Source organism: Triticum urartu, chromosome 7 (assembly GCF_003073215.2).
Source record: "Triticum urartu cultivar G1812 chromosome 7, Tu2.1, whole genome shotgun sequence".
Classification (NCBI taxonomy): Eukaryota; Viridiplantae; Streptophyta; class Magnoliopsida; order Poales; family Poaceae; genus Triticum; species Triticum urartu.
In genome coordinates, this window is record NC_053028.1 from 475,149,445 (window position 1) to 475,162,767 (window position 13,323).

At 48.8% G+C, this 13,323-nt stretch overlaps 1 protein-coding gene across 1 annotated transcript; it reads left to right on the forward strand.

Annotated features, from left to right (window-relative positions):
- Positions 1–800: 800 nt before the first annotated feature.
- LOC125520471 (phosphomannomutase/phosphoglucomutase-like) lies at positions 801–3,599 on the forward strand. Its single transcript, XM_048685410.1, has 5 exons — positions 801–1,525; positions 1,721–2,719; positions 2,851–2,963; positions 3,111–3,251; positions 3,335–3,599. The coding sequence occupies exons 1-5, from the start codon at positions 989–991 to the stop codon at positions 3,399–3,401; spliced, it is 1,857 nt and encodes a 618-aa protein (XP_048541367.1). The 5' UTR covers positions 801–988; the 3' UTR covers positions 3,402–3,599.
- Positions 3,600–13,323: the final 9,724 nt, after the last annotated feature.

Here is a 13,323-nt window from a genome sequence, read left to right on the forward strand (position 1 = left end):
CACGTAAAGGAGGGGAAACAGACGGAGAAGTACAATAACAAACTATATGCTGGAATATTTACTTCGGTACCCATGAAACCCGGTAAGCACTAAAATTACTAAAAAAACAATTGCAAAAAAAATCCGATTTTGTTTTGCAAGCAAGATATACATGTGCATAATGTTCGTGCAAAATTTGATGAAGTTTGAACATTCGAGCAGCGCGTAGAAAAAAAGACAAAATCAGGCGTGAACAATGTTGTTTTCAAATGTTTCTCACATACCCGATCTTTTTCTCACGAGCTCCTCGAATATCCAAACTTCACAAAATTTTGCACGAACATCAAGTAATTGAGCATCTTGCATCACCAAAAAAATTGGATTGTTTTCCTTACTTTTTTCTTTTTACAGAGAACTATCAATAAATAATCTTCTACAAAACAATTTTAATTCTACTTCCAAAAGTCTGAATTGATGAGGGTTCAGGCAAGACACACCAGTAAATGGCAGGGTTCAGGTTGTAAAAGTGTACATGTTTGGTTGGGCTGTGTCAAAATTCGCTCTGGTATATACGGCATCTACCGATCCTTGGAACCACTCAAAAAAAAAGAAAAAAACGATCCTTGGAACCACGGCAAGTCCTTTTCAGTTTTGGCCAGCCCAGCTGCCATTTGTCACACTCGCAACACATGCCAATTACGTACGTTGCAGCTCGCAGGGTCGATGGCAGCGGCACCACAGAACTGTTACGGCAGCGCCTCCACCGCACACGGTCTATCATGTCCACGCAGCCTCCGCCGCGTCGGCGCGTCCCGACGTGCAAAATATCCCTCCGGCGATGCGGCCACCAGCTAGCTGCTGCCCTTCCGCACGCCCTGCTGCAGATATTTCTCCAGTCCGGTACGCGCAGATCACATACCAATCGCCTGCGTGCACCGCCCGCCATTGTGTGCTGTGCCATTTCGTCTCGTCGCCTGCACTGCCGGCGCCGTCATTCTAGCACGTTGCCATGGCCACCATCACCGCTCCTCCGGCCGCTCTGCAGCCACGCGAGCACGCGAGGCCGGGCCGCGCGCTCCGGTCACCTCCTCGCGCGTGGAGTGGGAGGAGGAGGTGCTGCCAGGTGATCAGAGCCACGGCGAGCTCCCGCGGCCAGCTCGAGAGCACGGCGCTCGGGGCGTCGGCGGGCGGCGAGGAGGGCGACGTGATCCGGAGGCTGCAGAACGGGCCGGACGTGCGCGGCGTGGCGCTGGAAGGCGAGAAGGGCCGGGCCGTGGACCTCACGCCGCTGGCCGTCGAGGTGATCGGCGAGAGCTTCGGGGAGTGGCTGCGGGATCAGCGGCGGGAGCGGGAGGGCGAGGACGGGGAGCAGCTGCGGGTGTCCGTCGGCCGGGACCCCCGGCTGTCCGGGTCGCGGCTCAGCGCGGTGCTGTTCGCGGGGCTGGCCAAGGCGGGGTGCGCCGTCTTCGACATGGGCCTCGCCACCACGCCGGCGTGCTTCATGAGCACCATACTGCCCCGCTTCAGCTACGACGCGTCCATTATGGTACACCCCCGCACTCCTGGTTTCTCTTTACGTTCACAGTGAAGGTGAACGGCGTCGTGGTTCTCAGCTTAGTCAAAGTATAATTAAGGAAGAGCATCCCATTTTTTACATGGTTAACGCATTAAAAAAGAACGCGGCCCAAAATTTAAGTTAATTACCCTGAAACTTCATGAATGAATCATCCTACGCTTGCAGATGACCGCGTCGCATCTCCCCTACACCCGCAACGGGCTCAAGTTCTTCACCAAGCGCGGCGGGCTATCCTCGGTGGAGGTGGAAGGGATCTGCGACCGCGCTGCACGCAAGTACGTCGCGAGGAAGATGGGCCTCGGCGGCGGCGGCCTCGGCATGCCTCCGGTGGTCATGCGCGTCGACCTGATGAGCGCCTACGCGCAGCACCTCCGGGACATCATCAAGGAGCGCGTCGCCCACCCGACGCACTACGACACCCCGCTGGAGGGCTTCAAGGTCATCGTGAACGCCGGCAACGGCTGCGGCGGGTTCTTCGCGTGGGACGTGCTGGAGAAGCTGGGCGCCGACACGACCGGTAGCCTGCACCTGGAGCCGGACGGCATGTTCCCGAACCACATGCCCAACCCGGAGGACGCGATGGCCATGTCGCTGACGCGCGGCGCGGTGCTGGCCCGCGGCGCTAACCTCGGCGTGGTGTTCGACACCGACGTGGACCGCAGCGGCGTGGTGGACGACGCGGGGGCGGCCATCAACGGGGACCGCCTCATCGCGCTCATCTCCGCCATCGTGCTGGCGGAGCACCCCGGGACGACGGTGGTGACGGACGCGCGGGCGGGCGACGGGCTCACGCGGTTCATCGAGGCGAGGGGCGGGCGGCACTGCCTGTACCGCGTCGGCTACCGCAACGTGATCGACAAGGGCGCGCAGCTCAACGCGGACGGCGTGGAGACGCACGTCATGATGGAGACCACCGGGCACGGCGCGCTCAGGGAGAACCACTTCCTCGACGACGGCGCCTACATGGTGGTGAAGATCATCATCGAGATGGTCCGGATGAGGCTGGCGGGGCTGGCGGGGCTGGAGGGCGGGGTCGGCGGCCTCATCCGGGACCTCGAGGAGCCCGCCGAGTCCGTGCTGCTGAGGATGGACATCGTGGGCGAACCCAAGAGCGCGAAACAGCGGGGCGTCGAAGCCGTCGAGGCTTTCAAGACATACATCGAGGTGCGTCTCGAGAACAGTTTACTAACTACTGCTGCATGATCCATGAAGCTAGCTAGCGAATAATCGGAAGATCTACGTACTACATTCTTCTGCTGATGTAGTCTACTCTTGCTTGTACCTGCATGGTTTAGGAAGGGAAACTTAGCGGTTGGGTGCTGGACGATTGCGGCGACTGCTCGGTTGATGAGGGATGCCTTGTGGACAACAACGATCATCCAATCGATGTTGACGCCTACATGTACAGGTATGCATGCCGCTGCTTGATTTGCGAAAATATGTACTACTTCCTCCGATCCATATTAATTGTCGTTGATTTAGCAAAAAGAAAATCTATGATAAAGAGCGGACATGTTTTAACTACAGTAAATTTCTCATTGATTTGTGAAAGCAGAGCAAAGTTCTATGACGAGTCTCAGAGACCGCTCGGGTGGGTTCACATTCGCCAAAGTGTTCATAACCCCAACATAGCACTCAACTTGCAGTCATGTGTTCCCGGTGGTTGCAGATCCATGGCGGTGGATCTGTTTGAAAGGTATTATAGCCACAGCAGCACTAAGTCATGATATTCAATTTGTTTCGACGCACTGAGTAATATTGTTTACTTCCTAACTACAGGTTCTTGTTGACAAGTGGAGTAAATGAGTTTGTTGACACCAGCGAAGTACAGAAATTTGTGAAGTAGATCTTAGCCTCGCAGCACTCTGTATATACGGGATTAATTCAGGACAGATCCTAGGTGGCAATAAAAGAGCATACCTCTACATGCTGAAAATTGTATGGGAAATGCCCTTTGGTTCTCGGGTGTATATTCACCCTATAAGAGAAATAAATTAAATAATTATGAAAAAGGTAAAGAAAAAGCAGACCTTTTTTGAATAAACTTGACTTTCTTTTGCACTACTATATAAATTTTCTTCAAGAAAAAACCCATTTCTTCTTCTTCTTTTTTTGCCCTAAAGGCGACGGGGGTTTTCCTTCATGGTATTTTTACGAGTACAATACAATGTTAACTTCATTTAAAAAATTCTAAATCAGAATTTTTTTACGTTTACAATTACTATCTTTTTGCATATAGGGCGTATATGCACCAAGAACCAAATGCTTGTATCTCATATTGCAGTGCCTACAATCTTCTCCCTCTTCAATTATGAATATTGTATTCTTTTGAACATAGAATAATCAATCCTATAATTAGCGGCGTGCATAGAAATATTAAATTTTAACACTATATAAGTGGTCATAATGATTTCTAACTAAGGGCATCTTTAAAGCGATGCCTCAAAGGGAGAGAATTTGTGGCACGCAGGGGCGGGGGCACATACATTGTAGGCTGCTGATCTGGGTCAAGACACCCACATCTGTCTCCATATTTCGTGTATTTGTCTTCGTATACCTGTACCTACGTATCTGTATTGAGATTTCAAAACAAAAGCATTATACATGTTTTTGCGGGTCCGTTTTGAAAGGTACAAATATTTGGATGAACAGTGCCTGTAACAAGTGTCTACTAATGTAACGCCCTCGATGCGGCTATATCTCCCACGTGTCAAAGCACAACTTAGAGGCATAACCGCATTGAAAGCAATGTCGCAAGTGAGATAATCTTCACACAACCCATGTAATACATAAGGGAAAGAGATACATAGTTGGCTTACAATCGCCACTTCACACAATACATGAATAAAGTATTACATCATCCAAATACAATCAAGGTCCGACGACGGAACCAAAATAAAAGAAGACTACCCCAAATGCTACACAGATCCCCGATCGTCCCAATTGGGCTCCACTACCGATCAACTGAAAAACAGAACAACATAACGAACACGGTCTTCATCGAGCTCCTCCTTGAGCTTGGTTGCGTCACTTGCATGGTATCATCGGCACCTGCAAACTGGTTTTTGAAGTATCTGTGAGTCACGGGGACTCAACAATCTCACACCCTCGCGATCAAGACTATTTAAGCTTAAGGTAGGGTAAAAGGTATGAGGTGGAGCTGCAGCAAGCGACTAGCATATTTGGTGGCTAACATACGCAAATGAGAGCGAGAAGAGAAGGCAAAAGCATGATCGAGAAACTATGATCAAGAAGTGATCCTAGAACAACCTACGTCAAGCATAACTCCAACATCGTATTCACTTCCCGGACTCCGCCGAGAAGAGACCATCACGGTTACACACGCGGTTGGTGCATTTTAATTAAGATAAACTTTAGGTTTTCTACAACCAGACATTAACAAATTCCCATCTGCCCATAACCGCGGGCACGGCTTTCGAAAGTTCAAATCCCTGCAGGGGTGTCCCAACTTAGCCCATCACAAGCTCTCACGGTCAACGAAGGATATTCCTTCTCCCAGGAAGACCCGACCAGGCTCGGAATCCCGGTTACAAGACATTTCGACAATGGTAAAACAAGACCAGCAAAGCCACCCAGATGTGCCGACAAATCCCGATAGGAGCTGCACATATCTCGTTCTCAGGGCACACCGGATGAGCAAGACGTCGGGTAGGCCAGCCCAGAGTTGCCCCTGGTGGCCCCGGACATCGCTCAGTTGGACCAACACTTAGAGAAGCACTGGCCCGGGGGATTAAAATAAAGATGACCCTTGAGTCTTCAGAACCCAAGGGAAAGAAAAGGCTAGGTGGCAAATGATAAAACCAATGTTGGGCCTTGCTGGAGGAGTTTTATTCAAGGCGAACTGTCAAGGGGTTCCCATTATAATCCAACCGTGTAAGGAACGCAAAATCCGGGAACATAACACCGATATGACGAAAACTAGGGCGGCAAGAGTGGAACAAAACACTAGGCATAAGGCCGAGCCTTCCACCCTTTACCAAGTGTATAGATGCATTAATTAAATAAGAGATATTGTGATATCCCAACAAATATCCATGTTCCAGCAAAGAACAAACTCCAATCTTCACCTGTAACTAACAACGCTATAAGAGGGGCTGAGCAAAGAGGTAACATAGCCAAACAATGGTTTTCTAGGACAAGGTGGGTTAGAGGTTTGACATGGCAATATGGGAGGCATGATAAGCAAGGTGGTAGGTATCGTAGCATAGGCAATAGCAAAAGAGCGAGCATCTAGCAAGCAAAGATAGAAGTGATTTCGAGGGTATGGTCATCTTGCCTGAGATCCCGCAAGGAAGAAGAAACGAGTCCATGAAGAAGACAAACGGACATAGTCGAACGGATCCTCACAAACGCGATGTTATCGGAACTAATCCGAAGAAGCAACACCGGAAAGAAAGCAAACAACATGGTAAACAACCATCACATAAGCATGGCATGATGCACAACCAAGTATGATGCATGTATGGTTTAAATATACATGTCATGGCAAAGTGCAACAACCAAAACTACAAATTAAGTGGAGCTCAATATGCAACGGGTTGCATATTGACGGAACACCACATCAATTATTTAGTTCACTCCCGTTTAAGTACTCAACAATATTAAATGTTGGTTAACATGGAAATTTGGTGAAGCATAACAAAACTATACTATCTAAACAATTTAAATGGGGCCGGATATAACAAATAACGAATCCGGTAAATCCCCATATGCCTTAGTAATGTATTGCAACAACAATCTAAACATTTTAATTGTTGTTATCATGATGCGGGTGACATGAACAAGTTTATGCATTTTTTATTAAAAGTTGACAAGAGCATTATGAAGCATTTGTCATCGTGGCGGAAACGGAAGGGGTGCCACGGCAACGAATCCGAAAATGATGCCACGGCAACATATCGGTTCCGGTAACTCGATAGAGATGCCGGTGAAAAGAACAAGTGTGCGGATGTGTGGAACGAGTTAGAGATGATGGGGTGATCCCGGTTACCGGGTGTCCCATGAGACGACGGTATGGCAACGGGGAACATGCAAGACACATGTCGGGCACGGTGCAAATGCGAGCATTACATACAACACAAGCAATCATTCTCGGACGGTCGTCTCGGGGTTATACCTTCCCAAAGGAGCATTCTCAGAGCGGTTCGAGTTCGATGCGGTGTAGGGGAAGTAGACGTTCTCGGGAAGTTCGTAGTGGAAGTAGTCGTTCTCGCGTGCTTTAGGGTCGACGGTAGAGGTTCTCGCGATCTCGACGACGGTAGTGGTACATGTTTATGGTAGCACGAGTTTCCGTAGATGTTCATGTCATTGGTGTCGTGGTACTTGGGGTCTTCGGACTTGCCGGTCCCGTTCTTGCGATGGTAGTCGTTCACGTTCGTCTGGAGAGGTACTTGATGAGTCCAACGTCTTCGGGGCGACGGTAGTGGTACACACGAGGGTAGACGAACTTGATGGATCCGAGGGCTCCGGACGTCGTGGTACTTGTCGATCCGAGTCCTGAGACATACTAGGCATCGGTGCCTTCGAGGAACTCGGCGTGTCCAAAACATAGCAGAACGAGGCCCCGGTTGCGGTCGTGTGGACGTTCAGTGAAGACAAACTTGCCGGTCAAAACCAAATTGAAAACTAGACCAAGGAGGCCTCGGGTGGGCAGCAGCAAGGCAGTTCAGGGCGTGGTGTGGGGCTGCAGGCCGAGGTGGTACTTGGCGTTCACAGGGTTGAGCGGGACGCGGACGAAGCCGGGAGGCAAAAGAAAGGCAACGCGGCGAGGCCTGCGCTCACCGATGAAGCAGCGGCAGCAGCAGCAGCTTGGCATGGCGACGAGGAGGTCTGCAGGAGGCGGGACGGGCCGGAGGACATGGATCCCGTCGAAGGCGCGGCTCCGGGCAGAGGCAAGCAAGGAAAGGGAGCTCGGGGCGGTTGCATGCCTTCAGGAGCAAAGCGTGGGTGCGGGCGCGCGTGGAGAGGCTCGAGGTCGAGCTCCTGGTGCTCGACGAAGACGGCGCGAAGAGGAGCCCGGCAGGGGAACTGGTGGAGGAGGGGATGTAGGAGTTCGCTGAGGCGTGGCATCCAGAGAAGCAGCGGGCGAAGCCGACGCTCCGGCGTTGTTGCTCCTCTCCTCGTGGAGCTCCTGGACGAGGGGGCTCGGGAGCACGACGCGCGAGGCTGCAGGAAAGGTCCGGCGGAGGTCAAAAACGGAGCAGCAGGGCAAAGGCGCCGCGCTCCGGGTCGTCGAAGTCCAGCAGGGCCGTGGCGGCGGCCCCCGGTGAGGAAGCCGAACGGAGTCGGGGCGAGGCGCAGGGAGATGGCGGCTCTGGCCGGTCGTCCGGGTCGCGGAGATTCGGCGGGGGACGAGGGTATAGGGCGGCAGAGGCTCTCCTGGTGCTTGATGTGAACGTGCATGCGACGCTGCGGGAAGGAACGGGGAGACGATGTGATGGATCAGGCGAGCGCCGTGCGAGCGGATCGAGCAGGGCTCTCTCTAGTTCGACGCGCGGGTGTGGGTGGCGGCGAATGGGAACGAGAGAGGGAGAGGGTGGTTTAGGTCGGGCCTAGTGGCTGCTAGGGTTAGGTCCGGTGCGGGCTGGGCCTGCGGGGGAGTTGGCTGCTAGGGTTAGGTCCGGTGCGGGCTGGGCCTGCGGGGGAGTTGGCCTAGGGAGGCCTAGTAGAGAGAGAGGGCTTAGGTGGGCTGACGGATGATTGAGAGGCCTAGAATGCCAGATAGGCTGAACTCCTCTCTCTCATATCTGAAACAGGAAAAAAACAAAGAAGAGAAGAAAAAAGGAAGGAGGTGTTAGGGGAAGAAATTGGACAAGCGGATAATTTTCTTGGACTCACAAAAATGTGAGGAATTTAAATAAAATGGCAAGAGGATTTTTGGAGAACAATAGATTCGCACATGTTGAATTTAATTCAACATGTTTGAATTTTGAAACCCATTCGAAAGGACTCTAAATGGGCTGAGATTTTTAGAGGAGCCTCGATAAAAGGGATGAGAAAATATTGGCAAGGTTTGAAGATCAAACTCGAAGAGGAATAGACATGGAATATATTTTACACGTGTGTTATGGGTGATTCCAAAGATGGAATATTTAATATAGCTCCCTACTATCGGGAGGGTATGTTATAAAGAGAAGTCACCAGGTGAATTCCCTTGGTTTAAATGGATCAAAAATCCATGCCATTTATTTAGTTGAGTTGCAAAAGATTTATGAGAAGATGGCATGGTGACATGATGCAATGCAAAAATAAGAGGGCAGGCACAAATGAAACACACGGCGAAACCCGAAACATATGGAAGTCTTCTCGAGCATCGGTCTCGGGGCGTTACAACACTCCACCACTACGAGAGGATCTCGTCCCGAGATCTAGGATGGCACCGGAGGGAAAAAAGGAAGAAGAAGAGAAAAGGTAAAACTAAGTTGCTTCTTTGACAAACGAGTGAAACTAAAGAACCTTGAAAAGTTGAACAAATTAAAAGAAAGAATACAACAGAGATGAACGAAGTTTAAAACACTCCGTTAGAAAAGAGGAACAAGGAAGAACAAATTCGTATAGCACTCCGGTTGAAAAGAGATGCAAGACTTGATAGGATGAAAAGGATTTGAGCAAAGGGGCACAACACTCCGGTTAAATGGGTAAGCACGAAAAGAACACCATCCAAGATGATGAGAGAAAAGAGCAACATCACAACGCCTCCGGAAGAAATGAGAGGATGGAATGGAATGAATGGAGGAGAAAACAATATCTTCTATCTCAAATGATCTTGAAAATTATCTTTAGGGAAAGTTCGAGCGGAGTTGTTGGAAAACCAACAACGCAAAGACAAGGTTGTAGTGGGCTTATGGAGAACATTTCAAAACTATGAGGTGAAATTCTGCCACTAATGGATACAAAAGATTGGATTGATATGAACAAGGAGACGAGGAACTTATGAAGAACGTGTGTCATTTACAAGCACCATAATTAGCAACAATCCTTAGGGAAGGATTTAGGTGAAATATAACCCAAGATAACTCCAATGACGAGATTGATGGGTTTAAATATCTCATTCCTGACAACTTTTGAATCATGAAACATGAAGGGAAATTGTCAACAATGACATAACACCACCTCAAAAGATAAGGTAAAAAGAATTGCACTCCGGGTTGCAAGATGAAGAATACTTGAGCTTCTCTGAAAAGAATCTCGATGAACACTTCGAGAAGGAATTAAATCCTTGATGAACCATCATGTAGAACCTCCATGAAGAACTCCGGTAATAAAAGAATGATCAAACGAAAATGAAAGAGAAGTTGAAAACACAAGGTGAAGACTTGCAATGATTAGATGGATCTTCATGACGAGAAAATTGAGAGAGCTTGAAACTTCGGGAAAAGAAAAGATGAATCAAGTGAAACCGAATTTGACGAGCCTTCGGAATAAGGAATTAATCACTTGGATGAAACACGAATAAGAATTATGTTATGCATATCCTTCACCAATATAATTGATGACAAGCAACGGATTTGGCATCCTACTAATTCTCGTAGAAAGGAATGAGATAGATATAGTGCAAACTTGAGAAGGTCTTCAACGAATCACCGGTTGGTTTGAAACAACGAATAAATTGATATGATAAACGAAGGAAGAAAAATCTTTGAAGAACCACCGTAAGAATTGAAAACGATTGAAGAAAAGATAAAGAAGCACCAGGAAGAATTAGAGAAAAAATGAAGATACTTGAGGGAATTTAGATACAAATGAACGAATAAAATACGAACTGATTAGAGAATACTTGAATGATGCACCAGTAAGATTTGGAGAATGAGAGCTGAAGTCTGAGAATGAGTAAGTCTTCTGAAAAGATGGGCTCCAGAGAATCAAATTGAAAAGAATCTTGAATTGCTCCGGATAGGTGAAAAGAATTCTCACAATTAAAAACAATTATGAGAGGATGGCAACAAGCTAGAATGACGAATCTTTGAGAGAACGGATAAGATTTGGAGGAAAACTCTTCTTCGGTCTTCAAATGTTGAGAATGACGACGAGAAAAACCACCATGAGTTGTTGAGACACTCTGGTATGAAAATTATAAAGGTTGAATCAACAATTAAAGAATTTGACAGATCTTGGAGAAATACATATGACTGATGATAACTCATTCTTACGTCAAACTTTGAAATGAATTGAGAATAACTCCGAAACAAACTCCAATCTTCACCTGCAACTAACAACGCTATAAGAGGGGCTGAGCAAAGCGGTAACATAGCCAAATAACGGTTTGCTAGGACAAGGTGGGTTAGAGGTTTGACATGGCAATATGGGAGGCATGATAAGCAAGGTGGCAGGTATCGTAGCATAGGCAATAGCAAAAGAGCGAGCATCTAGCAAGCAAAGATAGAAGTGATTTCGAGAGTATGGTCATCTTGCCTGAGATCCCGCAAGGAAGAAGAAACGAGTCCATGAAGAAGACAAACGGACGTAGTCGAACGGATCCTCACAAACGCGACGTTATCGGAACTAACCCGAAGAAGCAACACCGGAAAGAAAGCAAACAACATGGTAAACAACCATCACATAAGCATGGCATGATGCACAACCAAGTATGATGCATGTCCGGTTTAAATATGCATGACATGGCAAAGTGCAACAACCAAAACTACAAATTAAGTGGAGCTCAATATGCAACGGGTTGCATATTGACGGAACACCACATCAATTATTTAGTTCACTCCCGGTTAAGTACTCAACAAGATTAAATGTTGGTTAACATGGCAATTTGGTGAAGCATAACAAAACTATACTATCTAAACAATTTAAATGGGGCCGGATATAACAAATAACGAATCCGGTAAATCCCCATATGACTTAGTAATGTATTGCAACAACAATCTAAACATTTTAATTGTTGTTATCATGATGCGGATGACATGAACAAGTTTGTGCAATTTTTATTAAAAGTTGACAAGAGCATTATGAAGCATTTGTCATCGTGGCGGAAACGGAAGGGGTGCCACGGCAACGAATCTGAAAATGATGCCACGGCAACATATCGGTTCCGGTAATTCGATAGAGATGCCGGTGAAAAGGACAAGTGTGCGGATGTGTGGAACGAGTTAGAGATGATGGGGTGATCCCGGTTACCGTGTGTCCCATGAGACGACGGTATGGCAACGGGGAACATGCAAGACACATGTCGGGCACGGTGCAAACGCGAGCATTACATACAATACAAGCAATCATTCTCGGACGGTCGTCTCAGGGTTATACCTTCCCAAAGGAGCATTCTCAAAGCGGTTCGAATTCGATGCGGTGTAGGGGAAGTAGACGTTCTCGGGACGTTCGTAGTGGAATTAGTCGTTCTCGCATGCTCTAGGGTCAACGGTAGAGGTTCTCGCGATCTCTACGATGGTAGTGGTACATGTTTATCGTAGCACGAGTTTCCGTAGATGTTCATGTCATCGGTGTCGTGGTACTTGGGGTCTTCGGACTTGCCGGTCTCGTTCTTGCTATGGTAGTCGTTCACGTTCGTTCAGAGAGGTACTTGATGACTCCAATGTCTTCGGGGCGACGGTAGTGGTACACACGAGGGTAGACGAACTTGACGGATCCGAGGGCTCCGGACGTCGTGGTACTTGTCGATCCGGGTCTTGAGACATACTAGGCATCGGTGCCTTCGAGGAACTCGGCGTGTCCAAAACATAGCAGAACGAGGCCCCGGTTGCGGTCGTGTGGACGTTCAGTGAAGACGAACTTGCCGGTCAAAACCAAATTGAAAACCAGACCAAGGAGGCCTCGGGTGGGCAGCAGCAAGGCAGTTCAGGGCGTGGTGCGGGGCTGCAGGCCGAGGTGGTACTTGGCGTTCACAGGGTTGAGCGGGACGCGGACGAAGCCGGGAGGCGAAGGCAAGGCAACGCGGCGAGGCCTGCGCTCACCGGTGAAGCAGCGGCGGCAGCAGCAGCTTGGCATGGCGACGAGGAGGTCTGCAGGAGGCGAGACGGGCAGGAGGACATGGATCCCATCGAAGGCACGGCTCCGGGCGGAGGCAAGTGTAACGCCCTCGATGCGGCTATAGCTCCCATGTGTCGAGGCACGACTTAGAGACATAACCGCATTGAAAGCAATGTCGCAAGTCAGGCAATCATTACAACATCCCATGTAATACATAATAAAAGGGGGAGATAACATAGTTGGCTTACACTCACCACGTCACATCAGAGTACATAAATAACATCCATCAAACAAACACTCATGGCCCGACTACAGCGCCAAAATGGAAAAGAACCCAACATGCGACAAGGCCCTGAATCGAACCCCAACTAGGCACCACTACTGATCATCAGGAAAGGAAACATAATAACGCTGAGAGTCCTCGTCGAACTCCCACTTGAGCTCGTACTCGTCACCTGGAGCGGAATCACCTGGACCTGCATCTGGAATTATAGTATCTGTGAGCCACAGGGACTCAGCAATCTCGCACCCTCGCGATCAAAACTATTTAAGCTTATAGGAAGGATAAGGCAAGTATGTGGAGCTGCAGCAAGCGACTAGCATATGTGGTGGCTAACTTATCCGCAAAAGAGAGCGAGAAGAGGAGGCAAGGCGCGAGCGAGAAACTAGAGGAACAACCTGCGCAGGCATAACTCCAACTCCGTGTCCACTTCCCGGACTCCGCCGAGAAGAGGCCATCACGGTAACACACACAGTTGGTTCATTTTAAATTAATTAAGGTTCAGTTATCTACAACCGGACATTAACAAATTCCC